Below are 25,463 nucleotides of genomic sequence, written 5' to 3'. Positions count from 1 at the left end.
AGACAAGCATTTACTATCATTTTAAAAGGTTCAGGTTGAGTGAACTGTTCAATCTGACATTTTTTGAGCAAAGACAGACGGAGACCCACAACTTATCTTAATAAGATGTAAAACGTGTGTTTATGTGAGTGTGTGTAGGTTAAAATAAGACGCACATCATCAGATACCGTAACAATCCACTGTATTTTCTATTTGATCAAAACTGATCCGAAAGTATTTCCCATGCCTTAACTAATCCAACGAATCCAAGTGCTCGGAAAAAGCACATGTTCAGCACGTGTGGTGCGCTGGGATAAGCGATCTTCCTTCTCTGCACACCATTAATAACAACAGTTTCCACAGAGATTGGATGGCATGCGATACTAACACTTCCCCCGTAACAAAGCATACTGGCCGCCATTCAACACTGTGGCCCCCAACTCTCTTTTAATTACTGTGTAAAACGCTTTCATCTATGTTGGCTCGATGCGAGGAACAAAAACATTACACTGTCCCTAATATCTGTGGTAGTCTTGTAAAAATAAACGATTTCTATGACTATTAAGAATACTTAAATCATCAAAAGATACAAATTATATAGGGTCACCATTTTCTAATACTATAATAAAATACTATTTAACCATTTAAAGTATACAGTGGTTTACTCTCTTCTAAGGACAAACAAATAAATGATGTACCGTCTTATTGGTGTTTTAAATTTGTATTTTTCTTGTGATAGAAAGGGATATGTATCTAGCAATAATTTATAATTATAAATGTTATTTTATACTTGTTTGATTATTGCTTAATATAACTTTTATAAATTGTATGTGTCCTTTTTTCTTTTTCCATTATTTTAAAACGTGTCACTCCAAATAAATTGGAGTATATTTTAAGTGTTTTTTTTTTTTTTTAATCATATCTGCTTTAATTAAATATAGATTAAATTAAATAATATTTAAATGCTATATTTAAACCTTAACAAATATTGCAATGCAAATTTAGGAATCAGAGGATATTTGAAAACACGTAAAATGTTTTGGAAGATTTTTTATAGACACGTGATCACGATTAAACGTCACTTCCTTAGCAACGTGTATCTGAACCAGGAAGTACTCGATGACAACTCGGCTAACTAGCTTTTAGAAGCTACGTGAGATGACGGCAAAGTTTATTTCGCCGAAACTAACCCCATAAACAGGTGTTGAACAGATGTGAAACAAGCAGCCGAGCCTTACCCTGACTGTCGCTGGCCGAGGACGAGCGTAACTTGTAAGACAATTTCGTTATTGAGTTTGTCAGCGCGACGTTAGCTTTCAAGCTAACAATAACAAACATTGAATCGGTCTCATTGTGAATCTCTTGCGAGGAATTCTGTTCTATTATGAATCACATGAAAGGAAAAGTAAAAAGGAATTTACAAAAACGAGCGTGGTTGTCATTTTTAATTAACTATACTATCGTATAAAGTAAAAACATATTGTAATTTTAATAGGAAATGATCTTCCCTGTTATATTAATTTAGAGGTTGTTTAAAAACTGATATAATAACTTTTCCGTTTCTTTTTTCAAATGGTCTTTGTTCTCTAAACACAATGATTAATATTTATGTTTTCTTTTAAGGTCTGCACCTACAATGACTTCCTCACCACGGTGCCATCGGCCATAATAGGCTCGTTGAGTTATGCGGGGGTTATGGAAAGTCCAGTGAACTCAGTTGAGGATCCCTCTGTTCTCTTGGTGCATTCATGGTCCAACAAAGAGGAGACAAGCAAACGTTTAAATGTGGGTGGATTTGTTCTGGTGCATGCAGGTAAGACTCCTAAACCCCTCAATCATAATGGTTCACTTTAAACAGTTCTCACAACTTTGTGTTAAGTTGCAAATTAATTGAGTTTATTTCCTTACACCGCTATCCATACTTTCTTTATGATGTGTTGCATGATAGTAAAGGCTGCTTCACTGATTGCTTTCAGGTGCTGGATACCACTCGGAATCGAAGGCCAAGGAGTACAAGCATGTTTGTAAAAGAGCCTGTCAGAGAGTAAGTTGTTTATGCACCTGGCGCCTAATGTACTAAGACTGTGTGCACATGTACTTATTCACGGCAAAGTTTAAATTTATCAAGAAAGAAAAGAGCGTTAAAACGTGCAAACTTCCAGCGACCTTCTGAGCTGTAATATATACACATAAACTGCTCTTCTGGCTGCTACGAACCATTGATCATGTAAAGAAATTCACATCAGAGACTAATTTAAAGATAAACATTGAGAAAACAATGAACACACCCATGTGTTTGGAGTCACATGAGTGGATATCAAAGTATTCACAAACGTATTAATATGTTTCTCATTCGGATCCATGTTGATTATGAACACGTGAGTGTTTTGTACCACATGTTTTTAACGCCTAATTCAAACCAACAAAAAAAAGATGTGAAGGACTTTTAGAGTTGTTTTTATAATATCACGTTCTCTGTTTGAGCCTGCCATTGAAATGGATAATTTAGGGTGTCAGTCGTTCTTTTTTCTGGTTTTCTGGATTTGAGTGAAATATAAACAAGTTTATATCTGTTTATATTAGGAAATCCACGCAATTCTTAGAACATGAGGCCCCTGATTTTTTTTTTACTTGTTCCAATAGCTTTTAAACTACAAATACCAAATTTTGTTATGTAATTTTAAAAAATGTTTTGATTTATTAGACAATTGCATGCTACCTTTTTATGTAAAAATGAATCCCTAAATTGTACTTTTTGCTGTGATAAGGTCTAAGTGAATGAGATGATTGATGCAGTTTTATTCTTCCAACATTGGGAACATTTGAGTAGACCAAGCAGTTCACAAAGAAAAACATTAAACATGAAAATATATTAAATTAAGACATTCAGTACCAGGTTAAAAATAATAAAATGAAAAATATAAATAATAATAAAAATGTAACAAAACATAACACTATAATGAATAAAATACATTTCTATATATATATATATATATATATATATATATATCAAAAACTAAAAGAATAAACGGTAAAAATAGAGGTGAGGTTTTTTCTTTAAAAAACAATAATTTAAATTAAACTGTTACTGGCTTCCACTCCTGCAATGTTTAATGACAATATTAAGATTGTTATAGACTTGTAGTTCTACAGTATGAAATTGTTTTTTACTTTTAAGTAAGCAAGTAATTTATATTTGTAGAGCGTTTTTCCAGACCTGGGTCACAAAGCGCTTAAACAATCAAAACAATACCCAATAAAATATATGCTTAAAAGGTCACAAAGTTATTTATTTTTAATTTATTCTGATAGTTTAATTATGGCATTTCAGGTTTGCTTTATAGAACTTATTTAAATCATCAGATTTTAGATTATTTATTAGTTTTTCATCTATATTATCCTACAGGATTATTAGTAAAAAATCAAGGCTCAGCAGCTCACCTGTGTTAAAGAAAAAAAATAAAGAGTATTAAAAATATATAGATTTTGTAGAGATTTTCAATGTCTAAATATGTATATACAAATCTGTGTACATCTTTATAAAATAAAAAAGGCAGCTTATCTTCTTTTTGTATATGTTTTACTAATATAAAGCAAAGCTTTTCCTCTTGGATGTAAATTTGTGCAATCTTCAATCAGACCACTGGATGTCACTGGAGGTTACATAAATAATGAAATCGTTTAAGTGGCAAGTGTCATGGAAGAATAGACTTCAACCTCCATTCTTTTCTCACCATGTCTCTTGTTTTTGTTTACTTCCAGGCCGTGGATCGACTTAAAGCAGGAGCTCACGCAGTGGAAGCAGTGGCTGCAGCGCTTGTAGAACTGGAGGTTGGTTCATTGACATTCAGCCTCTAATATACACAACACAATCGCACTACTTTCACAAAACTGCCATAAAAAACACAGCCGTAGCACAAACAAGACTATCCAAAAGGGTGTTATTAACGATGACGGATATAATTTGGCATATGCACGTGTTTATCCAAAACAGGCTAACTCTGCTCAGAACTCGGGACGCATTCACACACATCCTGTTGGATGATGTAAGGGATCCTTCTCTTCCAAATAAGTTAGGAACAAAGATGAACTCTACAGCTGCAAATATGTACAGAGTAGGATTCAAACTGTTTATGCTGTGATTATTATAATATTCCCCTTCTGCCGCTTCCTAAACCTGAAGTTGCATTCGTGTTCTCTTAATGACTGTTGATGTCATCTGGTGCGCAGAAACAAATGTGGGTTTGAGCTGGAAACTTGATGTTGGGGAACATAAAGATGGTAATGATATAGTGAAAAGGAATGATAAATGTAGCCAAATATACACATGAAAATAACTCAATTAAATCTAGTAAAAGCTGTGTTTACTATTATTGAAAAGTGAACTGATAAAAGAAATATATTTTGTTTTTAAGGATTCTCCGTTCACGAACGCTGGCATGGGCTCCAACCTTAACTTGTCCGGGGAAATTGAGTGTGATGCCAGCATCATGGACGGGAAGTCGCTGCATTATGGAGCCGTCGGTGCCATCAGTGGTGATTTAACAAAACACACATGTGCTATGATGCCTCACAAAATGGTCCAGTGGCCTTTCTTTGTCATATTAAAAGCTTCAGCCCTCTTGTTAAATTCATTCAGATCATCTGCGATTCTGAAAGAATTGGAGCCAAACATTTTAACCACAGGTAGCCACTGGCCATGTCGGACCACACATTGAGCGCCCGAGGGACGCGAGGCGCGCTGTTGATGCATTCGCAGGGCGTTTTCATTGAGTCCTGTCAACAAAAGCTGTTGTTTCCCAAGAACACATGATTGATTCCAAACATCAGCTGAGGGGTGAAAGCTGGCACCGAACATTTGGCACATATTTAACCGCATTACGAACCCACACCAGCCTGGACCGAGCTGTTTACAGCGCAAGCTTGTTTCGACTATAAAACTTCAAGACTATACAACAGAACTTTATGCATAAATCTTTTTAAAAACAAAGAAACACATTCAAATAAATTATTAAAATGTGATAAAATATTATGTTTTATTTCTACCAACCTGATGTTTATAAACAAACTACTTTATCATGTCTTCTTCAAGTTAATACTTGTACTTATTATTATGATTGATTGTATACAGGAATTAAGAATCCGGTGTTGGTGGCAAACCGTCTGCTGAGTGAGGCGCAGAAAGGGAAACTATCGGCTGGCAGAATCCCTCCCTGGTGATTATCATACCTCCATAATGATCGATGAAGTCTTTGATTGTTAATCAAAGTTTTGATTTACTTAGTTTTTTAGTGGGCAGAGGAGCCCATGATTGGGCCATCAGTCATGGAATCACCCCGTGTACTTCAGAGAAAATGGCCACGAGTGAGTTTATTTTGGTTATTCTTCCAATCAACTTGAATTGAGAAATTACATTCAAACATAAGATACATTGTTTTGATAAAATTTGTTTAGTCTTGCTCACTTCAACCTTGACCTTATAGCGAATGTTGGGCCATAAAGGAACTCTCTTCCAATCCCTGTTATAGCCAAGTTGTTCCAAACATGTATTTTTTATGGAGCCTCAATCAAACGCACACAATGACAACCATCATATAAAAGCCAGCTCATATAGCAGGTTTAAAGCTAAATAACTTTGTATGGCTATATACTGTAATAACATAATGCATCTCACTGTAATACTCGGCTTCTCTTGTATAAATCTTGCCGTCATCTGACACTTTTAATGATTCCAGAGTTCAGTCTCTCAGCCTACAAGAGGAACAAGAGAAAGATGGAGCTCGCTGAAAAAATGGACGGAGGAAATAATCAAGCCAAGAAATTACGACAATCAAGCGAAAATGTGAGTCTCATTTGAGTAAAGTGGAGTTATCAGATGACTCTGCTTTGGAAACGTACGGATTATAAGCTTTATGTTAAAGTTAATCGTCGTATAATGTCCCCGTTTTACAAGAGAGGATTCATTTCATCCCTTCAGTGCCTTGGATATTTCCATTTGTCTAAATTCTACAATCGTATCGGACTGTTTGTTGATTCTGGCCGGTTCAGCTGATGAATTATCCGGCGACAGAATCGGGCATCAAATGGCTTATTTGCTAATGAGAGTTAAAGGTCTGTGCAGCCACGAGTTCTAATCTATCAATTGCATGTTTACACAAACCTGCTTGGCCTCCTAATATTGATTTATCTGTGGCTATTTAGTGCGGTCAGACAGCCACAGTCGTCGCCTCTCGTGCTGGGAAATGCTTTTGTTGCTTTGTTTTTTAATGGTAATAAATCTCATTAATGAAATGGTTGTGAGTGAGAGATAATGGGAAGCAGAGAATAGAAATTTACTTTACGACAAAATGAGTCAATTAAGCAAGTAAAGTTCTTGCATTGATCTAAAACTTTTAATGTGATTACCAGTAAAAATAAAATTTATAAACATAAAAATAAGGATTTCCTATAAATAATGGATTGTTTTTATCACACTTGTTTGTTAGGTGGAAATAATTAAGTAATAATAATAATTAAGTAATGCCATAAAGCAAGCTTTGGTGCATTAGGGTATAATGCAATAGGAATGTAATACTTACCTCTGCATGTGTTTTTCAATGGTTAAAATCTATCTTTTCAAATCCTGTCTTCGAACGTAAACCTTATCTCATTCATTCTTGTTTTCTACTTCTTTGCTGCAGGGAAATGGTTCTGGGTGCCTTGACACAGTTGGAGCTGTTGTTGTTGACCAGGACGGGAATGTTGCCGCGGCGGTGTCCAGCGGAGGCCTGGCCATGAAACATCCTGGCAGAGTGGGCCAGGTAATCTCACCTCTTTTGTTCAGATTAACAACCTCTACATCTTCAATTATAAAAAATAAATCTTCAAATGAGAGTAATTTGTCTTCATGTTCTTGGTGTTTTATGGAGGAGGATGTTTTTATATGTTGCCACCCAGGTTTTCTCTGATTGAAACTGCAGAATAAGCGAAAATGGTTACAGCAGATTTTATGATCCAACAGCTTATTTAAAAATAACGTAAATACTGATGTATAATTAAACTCAATCTCTCGCCACAGGCTGCTCATTATGGATGTGGCTGCTGGGCTGAAAACGCCTGTAACAAGAACCTTTACTCCACAGCAGTGAGTACTTCAGGTATTCCAACACACTCCCGACCACAATGTCTTTCCTGTGTGTAGTCCTGCACCATATACTGTTTGAGGGATGATACAAATCAGAAACATATTAGATGCGATCGTCCTCCGGCCCCTCTGAGTCAAACTTCATGAAGCCTGATAATATTTTCCGATGACCTCCAGCCATTCCTGCTCGGTGATTCTCATCAGTCACTTCCTCGGATGATTGAGTCATCACTCTGCGTTCTTTGTTAGTCATCTGCATGCCAGGTGCTGCGCAAAGCCCTTTGGATTTGCAACGGCATTCAGAGCGGGGACACCTGCTATGGACATGATAAAGAAAAGCCACTGGGGTGCAGTAGAACGCAGGGCTGTGATCTAATCTCATTTTCAAAAAAAGTGACCACACATAAACCCAGAGTCACAAATTTGGCACAGGCGTTTATTGTGTTATTTTATGTGAAAATCTTGTCGTGATTTAACGTTTCCAATTATTTCTTCTTGCTTAATTACTTTTTATTAAACCTGACTCGACCTCATCATGAAAACCTTTTTACTTTGAATCTTTAATCCTATTGTGGAGAGAGGGAGAACATATTATGAGGTTAGGTAGGAATTCTGTTGCAAAAATACAATTGTTGGGTAAGATCAGGCTTTCTGGGGGATAATAACGGTGAGTTCACCAAGAAGTCAAGCCAAATAATATATGTATTAAGCACCACCTAAGAAGGCGCCAATGTCAGACCAATGACTCTACGCTGTCGTTTAAGCAAAGAATTTCCCTTGAAATTGTGCACCATGAAGGACAAGTTTACAGCTGAGTTCACAGCGGAGTCATGTATTCAAGGCTTCAAAGCGCTCCAAGGATAATGTAAAATTCAGGTAGAATTTAAAAACACATTAAACCTCCTAGCCTGAGCAACCATCCCAAAAATGTGACTACCTAGCCTGAACTTTTCTCTAAATGGAACCGTAATAATCGGACAGGAATAGTTTTAGTCGATTGTTGGCGCATTCTTTTGTTGCGTTCTTGATCTAGGTTTGGATAGGAGGTCATGGGCAAAGTAAGGCATGAGGATACATGTGGTCTTTTACCTGTGTTTACGAGGCCCTCATGATGTACAAGTTTAACTATAAAAGTAATGGTTGAATTCATGAGTAGCGCTGTTAATTATTTCCAATTTAATCATTCGTTTTTTCATCAATTTACTTACTACTTTTTGTACATTTTTGTCCTCCATTAACCCTTGTATTGCCTCTGGCTCAAGGTGACCCTCAGATAAAACAAGGGTTAAGGCTTCTTAATCTTTTTTTGCCTACCCTTATTGTATAGAAGTCACTTATAATTATAATAAACAGTTTTACTTTCCTCAATAAGTTGATGATTATTTCAGTTAAAACTTGGTAGGTGTTTGTATTTGGTTGCAGTCGAAGCAGAAGTGGAAAAGCAGAAACAATCAGATTGGCAAACTTTTCGAGTTTCCATTGTGGTTGTTAAGATTGTAGGTTTAATGATATTCGGAAAAGAGGTCAGTCATTAATTCCCACGGCAAAGCAAAACTGCTCCTTCTGGTTCAGAAGAAAGCTTCTTGTGTGTGAACAAACAAGATGATCAGAGCTATTGCCGGTCAATATCTGGTGTTTTTGGCTGCAGTTTAATGGCTGTGAGAACCTCTGATGAAAACCATAAACCATTTAGTTTCAGCTACAATTAGGAGCTTTAAATAAAACTAAATGGGAGAAAATGGATGAATGAAAACCCCTTCAGAAAAGCTGCTTTTATGTTGTTTGTTTTAAGTCGATTTTTTCACAATGTGAAAGAATGTGAGAGATGCTGAACAAAAGAAGAAATCTTCAGAGAAATTAAGTGTTAAAAAAGTAGCTGAACGAAGTAAAACATTGTTTTCCAGCCCCTCTCCATGTCAATAAATTAATGAAAAATATCAGTTTAGATAATATATTAATAATAAAAAGAATGATTATGAAATCACTTCAGTTAGTTTGTATGTTATCCTAGAATGCCTGACAAAAATACATTTAAATAACATTTCACTGGACAAAATGGCTGATTAATAGAACTCTTTTAGAAAAAACAGATTAAATCGCAGTAGTAAAAAGTTTAAAAGTTAAAAGTTGAGTGATATTGAGCTGAAGTGGTCACACGTGCCTAACATGTCTTGCGGATGAACTCTTACACCCTTTAATGTATTTAACTCTTTTAAGATGCAAAGTTGAAAACCATCAAAACGCATCAGACCTCAAAGATCTGCGAGTTGAAGTGCACACATGGCACACATGGCAGAACTGTTGGTATCTTCCCTCAATTGTGGCTTTTTTGAGGATTTTTAACTGGAACAATGTGCGAGAAACAAAGACGTTAGAGCGCCTAATCTGCCATTATAAAGACGTGTTATACGCCCGTAGAATAGTGTGTCGAGAGAGCGATGCACAGAAGAAACGGCCTTACCTCTTTAAGATGCAAAGACGTTTCCTTCTAAGACGTAGGTCCTGGAGAACATTACAAAAAATCTTTTGAAGTGGATCTGAAGCCAAATGCTTCACAGTGCAGATGACATGATTGGACCAGACAGGCTAATGCTAAAGTCATATGTACATAAGATGGCCAGAAAAAAACCCTGAAGCTTTTCATCTGTGCATGATCAACCAACAATCGGCCACAAAGAGTTGATACAAAAAGAAATGATACAAAAAATGTTCTTGTAATTTAGAAGTTTGGTGTCTCATTTCAGTCCTCAATCACATCAGTAGATATTGTGTAACTTGTTTGTTGATAACTGTAGTTTGTCATGCTAGCCGTGGCCTGTCATTGAGGTCCAAAGTCATCCCATAACATATCCAAGGTCAAACCGTACATACGTTGGTGGTTGGGAGAGAGTCAAGTCTCAACTTCTTACAATCCGATTGAAATCCAAGCGCTTTTTCTTCATTATTATATACAAGTAACTTTTTATGGTTTAGACCATATGTCTCAAACTCAAGGCCTGTGTCACGATCAGACGCACACTTCCTGTTACAGAACTTTGAGTAAATATACATTTGTGTGATTGAATTTGACACTGGTCTAGACATATTTTCAAACTTCCATCACCTCGAGCAATGAAACGCAGAACTTCATGTTAGTTTGGTCCATCTGGTAAGAGCATCTTGTGAATCCTATTCTCTTCTTGAGCTTATTTTAATCTTATAAAACAGATTTTGACATTATGAGACGTCTCCAAGCTAGATGGATAATTACCTAATCAAAACAAATAGAAAAAAGGAGATTTAGGTTACAAAAGTACAACAGTTTGACTTTTTTCTTCATGGACTTTGAGTTCCTTCTTGTTTGATAGTCAAGCCAGAGATTAACGAATATTTCCTAATTGTTATTGTGGGGTCCATTTTGAAAATGTGAAACAAACTTGAGAGCTGCCTGTCATACCAAGGCGGGACACTTAAACACACTTTAGGTGATGGCATTTGAGACTCCATCTTGTTGCTGAAAACTCCAGCCTTTTAATTATCTTTACCAATGTGAAAACTCAAATTTTCTTGAATCGCTCACACCCCATCATGACCATGTTTTGAAGTGATTTCTTTATAAAGTTCTACACCGTCTGAAATCTCGGCGAACAAGAGGTTACGAGAGCGTCCATTATGATCCAATAATTGCCAGCTTTAATCACGCCTGCTTTGTTTATACAACGAGTCCCGTAAGTGACACTTAAATCAACACATCAGTTGCCCTATTAAAGCGGCAATATATAAGATTGAAAATATTGTTTTGGGTTTCCCTACTTCAAGCACGATTAAACTGAATTGTTATAGGGCAACGTTGCGTAGTAAAGAGCTAGCTAGAGAGTTGTACTGCGCAAATCATGACTTTTTAAAGTGAAACCAATCAATGAAACGTTACATTATTATAAAAATTATGAAACTTAATAATGTCAAAATGTTGTCATATGTGTGTGATTTTTTTCTTTCTTTTTCAGGGCATGTTTATTTTAACTTTAGATATTCTTTTTATATTTTATTTTTGCATTAAGAATTTCGACGAGTAAATTGATGATCCATTTGTGAAAAGTTGAAATATGTGATCATAAGGAGTCCATGAATATATCTATCAAAATTATTATATCAGAGTTTTGCTTTAAGCTTACACACAAAAATTGACATTATTGACCACTTGTAGCTAAAGTTAAATATATTTAATTTGGGTGTTTTTGAGTGGTTTATTTGCTGCGAGTTGTTGAGATTTTATTGCATATATTGCCACCTCATCCTCTGTCTTCCTATATTGTGGCTGAGCCTTTGAAGTAGCACCCGTCCTTATGTGGAAGCAGAACATAATGCGTGTGTTCCAGTACAACACCTGCTTTTCATTTCCGAACATGAAAGGCATTTCCATCAAAAGAAACAGAAAAGGCAGAATTTCCCTCCTGACATTAGTAGCATGGTCGTCACCCTCTATGTCACTCTTCTTTTTCCCGTCATTCCATCTAAATCCACTCACCACCGTGGTTTGAGTTTGTTTTGGAGCATGTGGCTCATGTGGGCGGGTAATTCCTTGGCGGCTGGCATCGGAGTGGCTTGTGCCAGCGAACGAGACGATATACAAATGTCACTGTTTACTCCGGCGCTGATTTCCCGACCCAAATGTCGTTATCTATATTTGAGAAGTCTTTGATCGCAGGTCATTCCAAAGTAGTTTTCGGTCGGCTGTCTTCACTCTCCCGGCTCCTCTGGGATCCAGCACTTTATGGTAAACACGCAGCAGAAAAGACACAGTACCTGGCCAATTCAACATTCTGCTCTCATTAAAAAAAGAACTTCAAATCGCTGCAGGCGTCCGGTCGCCATGGTTACAGACCTGCTTTCAGTTCTGTTGTAGTTACCTGATATTTTACGAGGCCTTCATTTATGTTTACACAAACAACCCAACTCTATTCTTTCGTCTTTATGGGACCGTTTTTTTCCCTCTTATTTCCAGTTGTTGCTTCCTTCTGGAAATGCAGATGCTGAAACATGGACGCGTTCTCAACCTATTAAAAAAATCACTATTGTTCTTGGCAACGATTGTGGTTTTGTTTTCGGTGATTAATCAGCAAGTTTTCTTTTAACAAAGATGTATTAAATGCTCACCTGCCATGGCTCGATTGAGAAGTTGGAGAAGGAAAGGTGAGACATTTGCTCTCTGTGCCCGCACACTTTTATAGTTCCAAGTTTGCCTCTTTACAAAATGATTTGTTTTTCTTGGAACGTTTATTATTACCACACACAGCTTTTTTTAAATCATCTTAACCCTTGTGTTGTATTAATAATATTTCTGGAGGCCAGGGATGTCGTTCCCTTTGACCCAGAGACAACGCAAGGGATACCACTGACACATTTGTTTTCTGGCCTCTGGGTCACCTTGTTTGCAGGACATCACCTCTAGATATGTCCACAATGGAACTGATCTGTGTTTTTTAAGAATATTTTCACTTAATCTTGCCGCACAGTAAGTCTGGCAACAAAGGGTTCTGGAAAATATATATATATATATATATATATTGATATAGTCTTGACTTCCATGATGTTTTCTATATCCTGGTATGGCAGGTATTTTTGAATTTTTTAAGGCCATTGATCAAAGCTGTAAAAGTCTTATCATTAATCCTGGATCAATGGATAACATAGTTTGAACAATGTATAAAAGTTGGCTTAATAGAGTGTTTTGAAAACAAATAATAAAGACCTTAAAAGAATAATGTGCTGAATGTGACCTATAACCCTTGTGTTATCTCTGTGTCAAGGTGACCCGGAGGCCCGAAAACAAAGTGTTTGTGGTATCCCTTATGTTGTCTCTGGGTCAAGGTCAAGGCTCCCATAAATACATATGCAGTGATGGAGGATCCCAACACAAAGGATCCCACAAACAAATTTTCTTTTGGGGGCCTCCGGGTCACCTTGACCCTGAGATAACACAAGGGTTAATAACCACAGCTCGGCTCCAAAATAACCACAAACATTACAATGTTAAGAACAAGCTGGTGTCCTGGTTTGAAAGTTGGTGAAAATCAACTTGTTTATTGTATGAAGTGTTTCTAAAAAAAAAAAACCAGAAATTTCTCCGCAACTCGATTATCTGTGGTAAGAAAACGTGATATTCTAAACTACTCCTGAATTCCACAGCATCATCTCTTCAGATCTGTTATCCTTCTGGACACATTGAACTGATCATAACCGTGACTCGTCAAGCTGTAAAAGTCGTTTCAGAGAATACTGCTGATACAAATAGAACTATAATTACATCCATATGCCCGAGTAACCTATGTTATTCGTTTATTTATTTATTTTCGTGTCTTCGCCGTCTTCTCGTTTGCAGGCTGCGGAGAACATCTGATCCGCACCATGCTCGCCCGGGAATGCTCGTCCGCCATGCAGTCGGACGATGCCCACCAAGCGCTGCTGGAGGCTATGCAAAACAAATTCATCAGTGAGTGACAAACCATGGACATATGGACACGACTTTAAATACACAACAATCTGACAGCCATGGGAAACGCACAGATGTTGTGCAATTACATGACGCACTGCAAACATTGGGGGAAAACTTGCATCAAAAGAGAGTTTATGGATTATTTTTAATGTCCGCTAAATGACTTCATCCTGTTTGCTATGCCTGAGAATGACCGCCGGTTTAACCACATTTCCAGCCGTCTGTCAACTTGCGAGAGGATTCCTGTGACGAAGAGGTTTTGCCCCGGCTTCATAAAGTTTTTTTTCCGCAAGGCATCAGCAAAACAAATTGACGGAGAGCCCTACTAGCGTATAATTCATTCTCCTAATCATTACAAAATACAATAATGATGCTTAATTATGGGGGGCGGGGGGGGGTTTCTACACATGGCTACGTCATGTTTCGTGGTATGATATACTCTCATAACTGTAAGAGTCAAAAGTTCACATTACGTTCTTCAACCCGGTGCTTTTTATTAGTCGACTCGTGATAAACATCAATGCAGTCATTCAGTCTCATCTCACATTAACGTTGAGAAACACCTACTTGAGTTTCTTCTAATAACAGACTGGAAGGAGTTTTATAGAGGAAAACAACCATGAGAAAAAGGAACTGATTTTTTTTTTTTTCGTAAGAACGGGGAACGGTGGCATGAAGTCAACAATTCTGTTTGTTTGTATGTATTTTATGGACAAGATGTTGATGTTTGAGTTTTATCATAGAAATGGGTTGATTCCTTTTCGTACAACATTTTTTTTATTTGTCGATCTTTTATTGACGGTAACCGGAACACATAAAACTTTATAGTCGCCCAACTATTTCAAAAAGCTAAACCAAGGTATTTCACAGAAGGGTGGTGCTGTGATGAAGTGTTAAGTCATCCTTCATTAGTTGTCCACGAGCTGACAAACGAAATATTACAAAATGTTCTTGAAAGTTTATGATTTCTAGTGTCAATTAAGGCAGAGAGCAGATGTTCATGGAACTGTGATGTAATTTTTTTAAATTTATTATTATACAACAATAGCAGGTTAGACATGATGTACTTCCTATTCAAGCTGTTATTAATGAAATCTATTATTCTGTCAATATAGCATAACTCACTTGGCTTTAATCTAAAAAAAAAAAAAAGTTTATTAATAGATAAAGATACAGTTTATAAGATATTTTAGAATATATTTTGTTGAAAAAAGAATTTGTGAAGGAATGAAAACAAATCTAAGAGATTTTCTTTAATATATTTAATGTAAAAAACAATACTCTTAATATAATTTAATATATATATATAATATATAATAATTATAATTAATAATAATATAATTAATATATATTTATTGTTTAATTTAAACAATTTCAAGGATCAATAAAGTTTTACCTTACCTTATAATAAAGATTTTGATCTAGGAAATAATTCCTCTTTTGTTCATAATAAGTCTGATGTTGACCTTTGTTCCTCAGGCTCGCCCTTTCTTTCCAGCGAAGATCGTGTTTTGGGGGGAGTGATCCTCCTGCGATGCTGCAACATCGTGGAACCTCAGCCATCTCCCAATATTCAGGGTGTCCTCGGTAAGACGGTCGTCGCCACATAACAAGATTAAGCTGCACTAATAATAAAAATAATGCCATCTCACGTTTGAGATGAGAGAGAGAGGAGGATCTAAGGCTTTCCTAGCAGGTGGTCTTGTGTTTTAACTTACACAATCAGGCTCTGGTTTCACACCCTTCATCTGGTATTCAAAGACCTCCCACAATGGAATCAAACGCTAATCTTCAGACAGAGAAACCTTTTTAAATGCTGTCCAGATAGACTGATCCAGTTTCTCTACCTGAGGCTTCTGGGAAAGCTTTTTTTTTTTTTTCTTTCTTTCTTCTCAAAAATAGATTTTCCAGCCGCTTCCACCGACATGAAAGCAAAATCCTTCTTCTAAGAGATATCATATGAGAGTTGGATTTGGTATCTGGTATAAAAATGATCACGGTTGTTCTATGTGTTTGGGTTTGACAGTGGAGTTCCTGTGGAGCCACACGACCGAGAGCATGTGTATCGGATACATGTCGGCCCAAGATAGCAAAGCTAAGGTGAGCAGATTTATTTCGTTTAGTTATAAATCTGTGTGGATTTGGACTGTGGGAGAAAATGATTGTTAAATTTGGAACAAACCATCTCCTTAACCTTTAATGAAATGTATTGAAAGAGAAAACAAGTGCTTTAAACCCGAGCTATAATACACAGTAACTGTTAAATAACAGAAAATATATATATATTTTTTTCAGCCTTTAGTTAGTTCAAAATAAAACCAAAAAACGACCCAGTTTTGGGTCTTAGGCTTAGACTTAGACTGCACTTTATTGATCCCTTTGAGATGACACTCTCAGGGAAATTTCTGTTTTCCAGTAGCACAGAAGGAATAGAGAAAAACCAAAACAGCACACAGAAAAGGACGATAGCATTAAATAACAACAACAGTAACTGAATATAACGACAGTATAAAAAAATAAATAAAATAAGCTACACAAAGTGACTTTACGTTATTGCAATGAAATGAAAGTGTCAAAGTGTTGTTAATCCACTGTAGAGGTGGAAGGGTCTGAGGTTTAGTTGACCCTATGATGTTTTAGTTATTATTCATTATTTTGAGTTACCCCTAAACCAAAATTGGAATCATATATATTTTTTTATCAACTTGCCATATCAATGAATCAATGCTCCTAAAACCCTAACCCAGAGTAAAGAGAGTTTTTACAGTCAAACATTTTAATTTTGAAGATTTCTTTCAGATGATTTGCAACAGTTGTTTTACATCTGTTTGGACTTTAAGATAGAAAAAGACACTTTCACACGGCAGGTGAAGGATGAATCTGTTTTGGAAAAAAAAAATTACGAACAAATCAAGTAATATTCTTTCACACGCATGCACACGTCCTCTGGTAGTACTTGGTCGTTATGGGAGGCTTGAAGCCAGTAATCCAGAGTGGAAACAACGCCAAGTGGATTCACTTGAGCAAACAACACTAGAGAGTCCAAACGTCTGCAGGTGTTCTTTTTTTTTCCTTTTTTAATTCTCGGACGTTGAGCGATGTGATTGTCAACATCTGCAGGCAGGTGAGTGGTTTTTAAAGGGTGAGCTCCGGTCTTGTGGCGAAGGTCCCGGAGAACAAGGGCTCTTTTCAGTGCAGGGTTTGACCCTCGTGAGAGCACTGACCTCAAGAATCCTATAGTCCACCTACTATGACGCAAGGGGACAACAGATTGAGAACATTTGTCAGTGCTTTAGTTACATCGTATACAATTTACGTTGACATTAATTTTTATGGTTCGGCGAATTGTAAAATAAGTTGTATAGCTGTATTTTTTTTAATTAAATTTTACTTTGTATTAACAGTCAACCCATTATTTTCTCACATGGGAATATTATATTTTTATTTTTATAATTTACAAAAAGTTACATTCAGTCCTGACCTTTAGTTATTCAGTTGTTGCTAACTGGCAAGTTTTAAAATAATTAATTTTCTTTTATGTACTTGTTCATTTTTATGTTGCGATTTAAAGTTCTCGATAGTTGGCGACAGTCATTCAGACCTCCGCAGCTATAGTAGCAATGAAATCCTGCGAGATTCTGGCGGTGACTGGGGACGAGAGGATACAGTCGTCTCCAGCAGCTATTAAAAGCTGATATTTGGACATACATATGACGTATATGGCTTTAAGTTCAATTAAGTCAAGCAAAACGGAGTGGAAGATGTCACTAAAACTCAAAAAATGATCTGTAGAAATGTGTCTTATTGAATCATATCGTGTGCAGAATATATCGTGAGATTAGAGTTTTAATACAGCCCTAGACGTAATGAGAGGTCTTCATAATTCTAATCTGTTGATCTGAAGTTTGATACGAAGAAGTCAATGAGGGTAATCCAAAAAGTCTGTTTCATGATCAAGGTCATCAGTGCCTGTTAGGATTTAAAACAAAGTAATGAAGACATGTTATTAGCCACGACGTCCAACTGACTCATTCTTTACATTGTAAATCTCTGGCCTGACACATTCGGACGTGAACGTGCGCAGAGGGTCGTCAAACAGCCGAGTCTAATTCTGTGGTTACTTCAACTCGGGCTGATTTGTTTGGCTAATGTATCTCTCTCGCCCTGAAGAGAGGGCACTGTTGTTTGAGTCCGGTTCAGATTTCAAAGCGTTTGCCCGCCATCCAGCCTTGCCACCCCCCCCACCTCACCCCTCCGACCCACTCCAGCCCCCCCTCCCTCCCTCCCTATCTTCTCTTCCCTCTCTTCTGGTCTTTATCTCCGGGCCAAGATATTTCCCTACAATATAGGATATACAAACCACTATCAGTCTGCTGTTGATCAGCATTTTCTTGGCAAACACTTCATGTTCTGGCCTTTGTTGGGAGTTCAATCATATGTTCCCCCCGTGAAATAAAGTCTTAAAGTCGGCTACAGATTGAGGAATGCATTTTTCCCAGTGGTGGCTCTCGGCTCTCCGGGGAGAGGGAATAACGCTTCCTTTCTTGAAGCTCTCGGTGACACACTGATACTAAAGAACGCAGCTGCTGCTCCCAAACTTCACACCGCTCTATCAAAGATCACAGTTTGAAGGAGTGAGGAGTAAACGAAGCTCCGGCGCTCTCACCATCTGCATAACAGAGCAGCTGGCCGCTTTTTCCCCAGCCTTGGAACATAACAAAATCTTCATTCACCAGCTGGGAGCCAGAGTCGACCTGCGGTCACTGCCATTGTGTCAAACATTAAACAAATTCCTATAGTCGATGGAGTTCACTCAAACTAGACAACCAATATCTTTTAGTGATTGACCTTTTTGCTTGACATAAAAGTGATTAAAAAATTATTCTCTAATGCTAAAGACCAGGGGTGGGAATTTGTGTGATTAATTAATTAATAATTAATTTTGTTACTTTTTTAAAAACTTTTTTATCACTACTCTTTATATTATTTTGTAATAATTTGTTTATTTTCGTGTATAAATGAGAAGGAGCTGTCTCGACTGCAGTTAATACAAAACTCTACAGCAAATATTCTGACCCGCTCTAGTAGAAGAACTCACATTTTCTACTACTCTCTTCTGTTCTTTGTTGTATTAATTCACTTTGTATAGATATTATGTTTTATTAGATTTTACTTTTGTAATTATTGACACTAAAGAACCCCTGCTGGTGGAAATTAAAGGTTGCAGGCAACTTTTGGCAATAGTCTTAATTACAGTAGAATGATATATACCTTTTATAAATAAACTTTTTTTTCTTCTTCTACATCAACATTAAAATGAATGAATTTAAATGTAAAGAATAAACCCTCAACTTCAGGGATATTAGTAGCGGCTTTTATGTGAGATTAAAATATAGATTTTTTTTCTTCTCTTCACTACTTAAACTATGTTTTTAATGCTGTGATTGATTAGTGCAATCCGACAGAAAGAAGGTTGACGGTTCAAATTCGGTTAGAGGTTGATTATTGTGGTTACATGTGACGAGTTTATCGGCTTCTTCTTCTAGAAACTTGTTTTTTTTTTCCCCAAAATTCCAGTAATGGATAAAGGTTAACATGTGATACCAGTTGTTTGTATTTGTGTGTCACTGGTTGCAGCAAATAATGGTAGATATTTACTGTACTTTAATACTTTGATCAGAGAGGAAGCGTGGCCAGAGTGGTCCAGGAGGCTGCATCTGGATCCTCTTTGATTTAGTGCAAAACCTTTGGGGAGGTCATGACTCGTATACTATGCTCCCTGTTTAAGCCTTTATTTCGTTTCGGGTGCTCACAAGTTTAATGTGGCTCGTATCAAATTCCAGCATCAGCTTTTAACACAGTTTAGTTACACATATGAAATATAATGACGTCAAAATACCACCTTTTTTTTTTTTTCTTCAAATGCCGTGTATCCTAGTGTTATTGAGAAATTAAAGAGAAGGATTTGTACTCTGCTAATGGAAGAATGGCTCAGTCAAGATGTCTCAGTGTGTGTGTGGTTGTTGAAGCTTAATGCATTACGTTTCCAGGGCTATTAAGCAACTCTAATAGGTGACAGCTGTGTCTTTCATCCTCAGCATGGTCAAGCTCACTTTTAAACGGAAAGGTGATCCAACAATGACTGCTTCATTAGTAAGAGAATTCGGCTTCTTTAAAGTTGACCCTAATGTTTTTTTTTTTCCTCTCTTACGAAATCAGCCATGTGCTTCTTTTCAGAATGTTCAAATATGCCACATTGTTTTTTACTCTGACTGCTCATTTGTTATCGCCAAATTCTCTCAAATGTGCCAAATCTTTGGCTTTAAGATTCACGAATTTAGTTTTTTGCAGACCTGTGTTAGTATATAGGGAAGTGCGTTCACTTGTCATTCTACACCACAATAATAAACAAAAAGGTTTGATTACTATCATATATACGTTTTAGCTTAGCAATTTACTTGGCTTTAAGGTAAAAGTACTTCTAGATCATTAGGACTAGGTCAGAATTATACGAAGTTTGTAGCTCACAGGCTCATGTGTTAAAGAGGGATGGGTAGTGATCATATACGGGCATGTCCAAAGTGCGACCCATGTGGCTCTTGGTCTTCATTGTAAAATGCATTTTTTAACCAGAAAATATAAAATACTTAAAAACATAAAAAACAAATATCGCTCAGCCTTTTTATGACGAAAACAAATGTAAACTCGACAAAGGGAAGCTGTTAAGTTTCAATGCACATTCATTAACACGTAATAACTGTTTGATTGTATTCTGTCTGGTGTAATCTTTTATTTTGAAGTTCTGTTCACATTTGGCCCTTGCTTGTTTTCACTTCATCAAATGTGGCCCTCCTAGAAAAGGGTTTGGACTTCCATGTTAAACAATAATAATCCACACAGAGACCGATGGCAACCAGACTGTAAAGCAACATAGATTTTGGTTTTGCTTTGAATTTCCTGATTAAGATTTCCATCTCAAATACAAACATACAACATGTGCCACATCAGAACTTACCAGGCAAAGCCATTTTATGCCAACAATTTATCCCCAAAATAATCCTGAGCCTCAAAATAATGGTAATAAAATGTGTATAAATGTGTATAACCATGGAAACACAAAGTGTAGTTGTTTAAAATCTCAAAAATATATATTTTTATTAATTTCTTGGACCAATTTGGGGTAAATTCTTTGGGTAAATTTCGCCTTTATCTATAAAACATCCCTATGTTATTAATAAGTTACCATCGTACCCCCCACATAAGATTTCTCTTAATTCTCAAAGAAATATTAAAATGTTAAAATCTTCACAATTTACTGATATGTCATCTGCTCTTGCAGCCGCCTGTCTTAATGATACCAGGAGGATTATATATCAAACTATTGGTAATATTGTTTGTCAGAGCTTATCAGAAATATAAAGGTAAATTGATATATATTTGGTTGCAGTATCATTAAAACTTCAATTCTGCCATTGGTAAGCATCCAGTAGTAGTAGACAAATGTACTCTTGACATTATTTTTAAATGTTTTTTTCTTTCTTGTTATTTTCTTAATTTATCTTTTGTCACGTCAGTACCTGTGGTGTGGATGGTTTTACTGAAACCGACGACACGGCAGCTTCTTTTAAAGCCACACAAAGACACACTGGACACAACCTTCTTTTTTCATGATATACGTTCACTGTTTAAATCAAGAGCCGCCCGCAGACTCGACTGCTGTTCCAAAGACATTCCTCCCATTCCTCGTAGCATCTCGCTGGGCGTTGCTAAACATTCAGTCTATCTCCCACTGTCCCTCCGTGATAAGAACATGAAAGGAGTCATACATAAGAGCAGGAGAATTTAGGGCAGAGGTCGACCTGGATGTCTACGTTTTAATGCTAAGCTTCAGAGGCCGTTTGTAGGTAGTGACAGATTTTAAGCCCTTTATTTATTGCTATTTAATAAGATGTTACTCTGTAAGCTACGTACATGAAGTATTATCTTTAACTTTTTTGACAGCGGACCGTAAAACATCGGCAGTACACACGTTTTCAATCACAGTGTTCACCTACAAGAGCACTACAGTTATAGAAGAACCTCTGGAGTCAGGTTGTATTGTTTGTCCTGATGGGTCTGATGAAAGAGCAGCGTGGGCTTCACGCCTTTAAGTTCCTGCTCCTGGACATCATTACCACAATAACATCGTGAAAGACTGGAAGAAGGAAATCTCGTAAAAAGCAGCTCAGACTTGATATTGTCTGCGACACAAATGTCTTTTATTCTTCCACATTTTGCTTTTGTCATCGCTATTGCACAGCAGATGAATAACGGCGTTAGTTATGGGGGATTTTTTGTTTTGAACAAAAAGAATGTCCAAGCCACAATACAAAAGAAACAAACAGTCACCGAGTTAAATTTATCCCACAGTGGTGTTAATGTGCGGCTTCTCCTGCCCTTAAATGCATCATAACACCGAAGAATGTTGTTTTTCCCTTCTGACAGATACAATGAAGCTGTGTGTTCATGTCGTGTCGCTCCTGTCATGTGGTCACTTCAGTCGCTGAGTAATAAGCTGACGGCAGCGAGGCGCTGAGTAGCGTGTCGTTTTATTCTCTCTAATTGCGTGAATTCTTCGTGGCTTCCGAAGCTGTCTCGATAGAGATTGATGAAGTTGGATGTTGAAATGTCCGGTACCGGAGCAACCTTAAATGACTTGAAGGTATCTCACTTGGAGCTCTGCGCTGTCATGATTTGTTTGTTTGACTTCTTAAGATTACGACCTAAGAATGTAGGTTTTGGTTTGTTTTGGAATTACTGACTCGCACAGATTCTTTTTTAGGAGATTATATTCTGGTTTGTGAGGTTTACTCCATTTTCATCACAACACAATGTGGTTCAAAAGTGATGCACACGTCCTATCCGTGCCTTTGTTTATCCATTTAACACGATGGTGTGGTGGGGTAAAGTTGAACTGCACATATGGATGTGTATTCCATTGCTGTCTTAGGTCTATTGAAAGATGGTATACTTTCTCTAATAAAATCTCCTATCTAAGCATCAGTTGTCATTCAGTAACAACATTTTCTTTTTTTTCGATACTTGGCACAAGAGGGTGTTTCAGAGATCACTTAATCGCACCACTATAGATAGATAGATAGATAGATAGATAGATGGAGTTTATGGATCCCTGGAGAGTGCATTGAAGAATGCATTCCATTAGTTGGTGCATTATATGAATTTCCAGTGGATAGTAAACCATAAAAGGTTCTTCGTCCAGTCCAACCAATATCTTATTTCACTTCTTGTTCGAGGTTTCTTTTCCCAGAAGTTGTTCTGCCTTTTTGTCTCTTGATTTGTCATCCGTGGTGTAAGTATCAGGCGAGGATTTTGGTCGCCTAATGGCACTGTGCTGTTTTCTTAAGAGCTTAGTAGTTGGCGCTCGTGGTATAACATATATTTAAGCTAGAGGTAGTGCCATCTAGTAGGCTCTTACAATAATAATACTGCTTTGTGAAGCTTCATCAATCCATCCATATCCCAGTGAAGTAAAAGTGGACAGTCTTCTATAAGCACTGTAGGAGCATTCTCATTGAGTAGAGTTGACGAAAACAGTGGCTTCAATAACACACAACGCACGGGGATCTAGAAAAAGTTTTATTGTTGGATCAACCTTGGGGAAAATCCAAATGAGCAGCACAAGCTAAATCCTAATTCCAGTGTTTGCAACTGTCGATGTTCTCAACTGAAACAACCTTCTTGAAACAAAACCAAAGGATCCTGACTGGCTTTTTCTTGGTAGCAAAGTCTATGCTTCAGGTGAATGTTTAGAGAGACGTTTTCCAGTAATTGTGACGCTCTCCAGTTCCATGGGAAATCTGAAGTTGAAGTTTTCATGCTGGCGTTCAATTGTGTGAGAGAATAGACCTTGATGAAACCTCATCAGAGAAAATCATTGATGCAAACGCTGTGTGATTCAAGGATAGAATCTGCATCACTTGAGCAAACCCAAGGTTGTATTCTATGCTCTGGAATGTCTGGTTGAGTCATGAGATTAACCTGAGGTGCAGATTTGATTGTTTCTGTGCAACATCTTAACGTCTAAAGCTTTCACTATTTCAGCGCCAGTAGATTAGGACTGCCGAGTCCACACATACTTTATTATTTGATATAGATTTTGTCCATTTAATCAAAAATACTTTACCTAATTTAGATTTAATTTCCTTTTTTTGTTACCTTTTTTATAGTAAACCCTTTTTTCTAATGGTTTTACTCGGGGTCATAAAAGTGGCCACTATCTTTAAGAAGTCAAATGTGAACTTACCAAACTCCTAAAGAAGTTTGATATAATAAATATTAAACATTCGCAGGAAGTACGTTTTATTCCATCCGTTTTCCCCTTTTTGTTGGAAGTCTCTGTTTAATTGTGACATTTTTTTACAGGAATCTATTCATTATTTTTTTAACTTCCAAACTAAATAAAATGATACAATTGATTATAATTTAACATATGCAGTGAATATATATTATATAAACCTGTCATCCCAGGACTGACTGTTCGATTCAGATGTCTCGATAAAACGTACTTGATTCCAACATCTCTCGGCTTCTAATCTTCCGTCGAAAAAAACGTTCAAAGGGGCCTTAAAATGTCCCCTGAAGAGATGAAGGGGTTAGGATGAGTAAAGAGGAGGGAAATTAGGAGGATAATAGCCCCTCGAGATCGTTGCCATGTACGAAACGGCGTCGTCTGGACGCCGAACCGCTGCAGTGACTGTCGCCCCCGGGTCATGCAGGGGAGCAGAGACTACGGGTCTCCACGGCCAGGAACTGGATGAGTGATGTCAGGAGGCCAGTCCTTCCGCCGGGAGTCTTTCGTTCAGAAACCTGTCTTACCATCTCGTCTGTGATGGAACTGTACTGTCAGGATTGATCTGTCATTATTCTCGTGTGTTTTCTTTCACCCCCCCCCCCCCACTTTCAGACCCACATATCGAGGTTACCGCCCGGCACCGTCCCGGGTCAGTCCCTGGCCATCGAGGGAGGAGTGTGTCGCCTGATGACCACGACCGAGTGAGCGTCATCCACGCTTCGGCAATACCTTCAAATCGCACACCGTTTGTGACGCTAATAAACGTTAGCTTTTAGCTGTTTTAACGAGGTGTCCACGAGGAAAGGGGGCGGGGCTTATATCTGTGCACTTCAAGGACCTCCCCTCTCGGCCAAAAGCATGTGCTTTAACCCCCCCCTTAACACACACACCCACCCACAAGCCCCCCCTGGATTACACTTGATGCACCATTGCCTTGATGCATTTTTATTTACTCTCGTGACACCAAGTGGCATTTTTTAAGTTTGTACATAAGCTACAAATAAGGGTCAACAGGGTGGACGTCCAAGTGGTTTGGTGTCGCCGAACAGAACCTCCTGTTCCGAATTGACGTCCGGACACAATGTAACCGGCTTTCCACGTGCCTCCCTTCGTCTGTCAATCGTGTCGCTTCTCGAATGTGAAGACGCAGCATGAACACGTCCAAATCCCGAGGTTTAACGTGGATTTCAACACGAATGTTATGCAGTTTTAAAAGAATATATAGATACTCAGGTAGCAGAATCTATCCCGTCACTCAACTCGACTGTTAGACATCATATTTATAGACTCACTTTAAAAAAAAAAAAAAACATATTTATGCATCTAAAAAGCCCATGAAATGGTGCTGTTGAGGAACGTACTTGAAAAAAGACTGGAGGTCTAAATTTGTTTTTTTTCCTTTGTTACTAACGAGAACTCCGGTAACCGTTTCAATAAGAAAGCCTGTCTAGTCATGATTTACGAGAACTGTTCTATAAGCTATTAAATCACTCTGTGCACAGCTCGATGAGGAAATAAAGTCTATGTTGCTACAA

The 25,463-nt window shown here is 37.4% G+C and overlaps 1 protein-coding gene across 1 annotated transcript; it reads left to right on the top strand.

Annotated features, from left to right (window-relative positions):
- Window positions 1-1,083: 1,083 nt before the first annotated feature.
- Window positions 1,084-25,463, top strand: tasp1 (taspase, threonine aspartase, 1). The gene is made up of 14 exons (XM_087802633.1): window positions 1,084-1,251; window positions 1,603-1,792; window positions 1,956-2,023; window positions 3,742-3,810; window positions 4,395-4,515; window positions 5,111-5,195; window positions 5,264-5,343; window positions 5,715-5,821; window positions 6,660-6,779; window positions 7,037-7,115; window positions 13,464-13,574; window positions 15,057-15,164; window positions 15,604-15,677; window positions 24,541-25,463. The coding sequence occupies exons 2-14, from the start codon at window positions 1,675-1,677 to the stop codon at window positions 24,631-24,633; spliced, it is 1,233 nt and encodes a 410-aa protein (XP_087658759.1). The 5' UTR covers window positions 1,084-1,251; window positions 1,603-1,674; the 3' UTR covers window positions 24,634-25,463.

Source organism: Callionymus lyra, chromosome 11, assembly GCF_982586985.1.
Source record: "Callionymus lyra chromosome 11, fCalLyr1.hap1.1, whole genome shotgun sequence".
Taxonomy (NCBI): domain Eukaryota; kingdom Metazoa; phylum Chordata; class Actinopteri; order Syngnathiformes; family Callionymidae; genus Callionymus; species Callionymus lyra.
The sequence above is the reverse complement of the archived record's forward strand: the minus strand, read 5'-3'. Positions and strand labels throughout refer to the sequence as shown.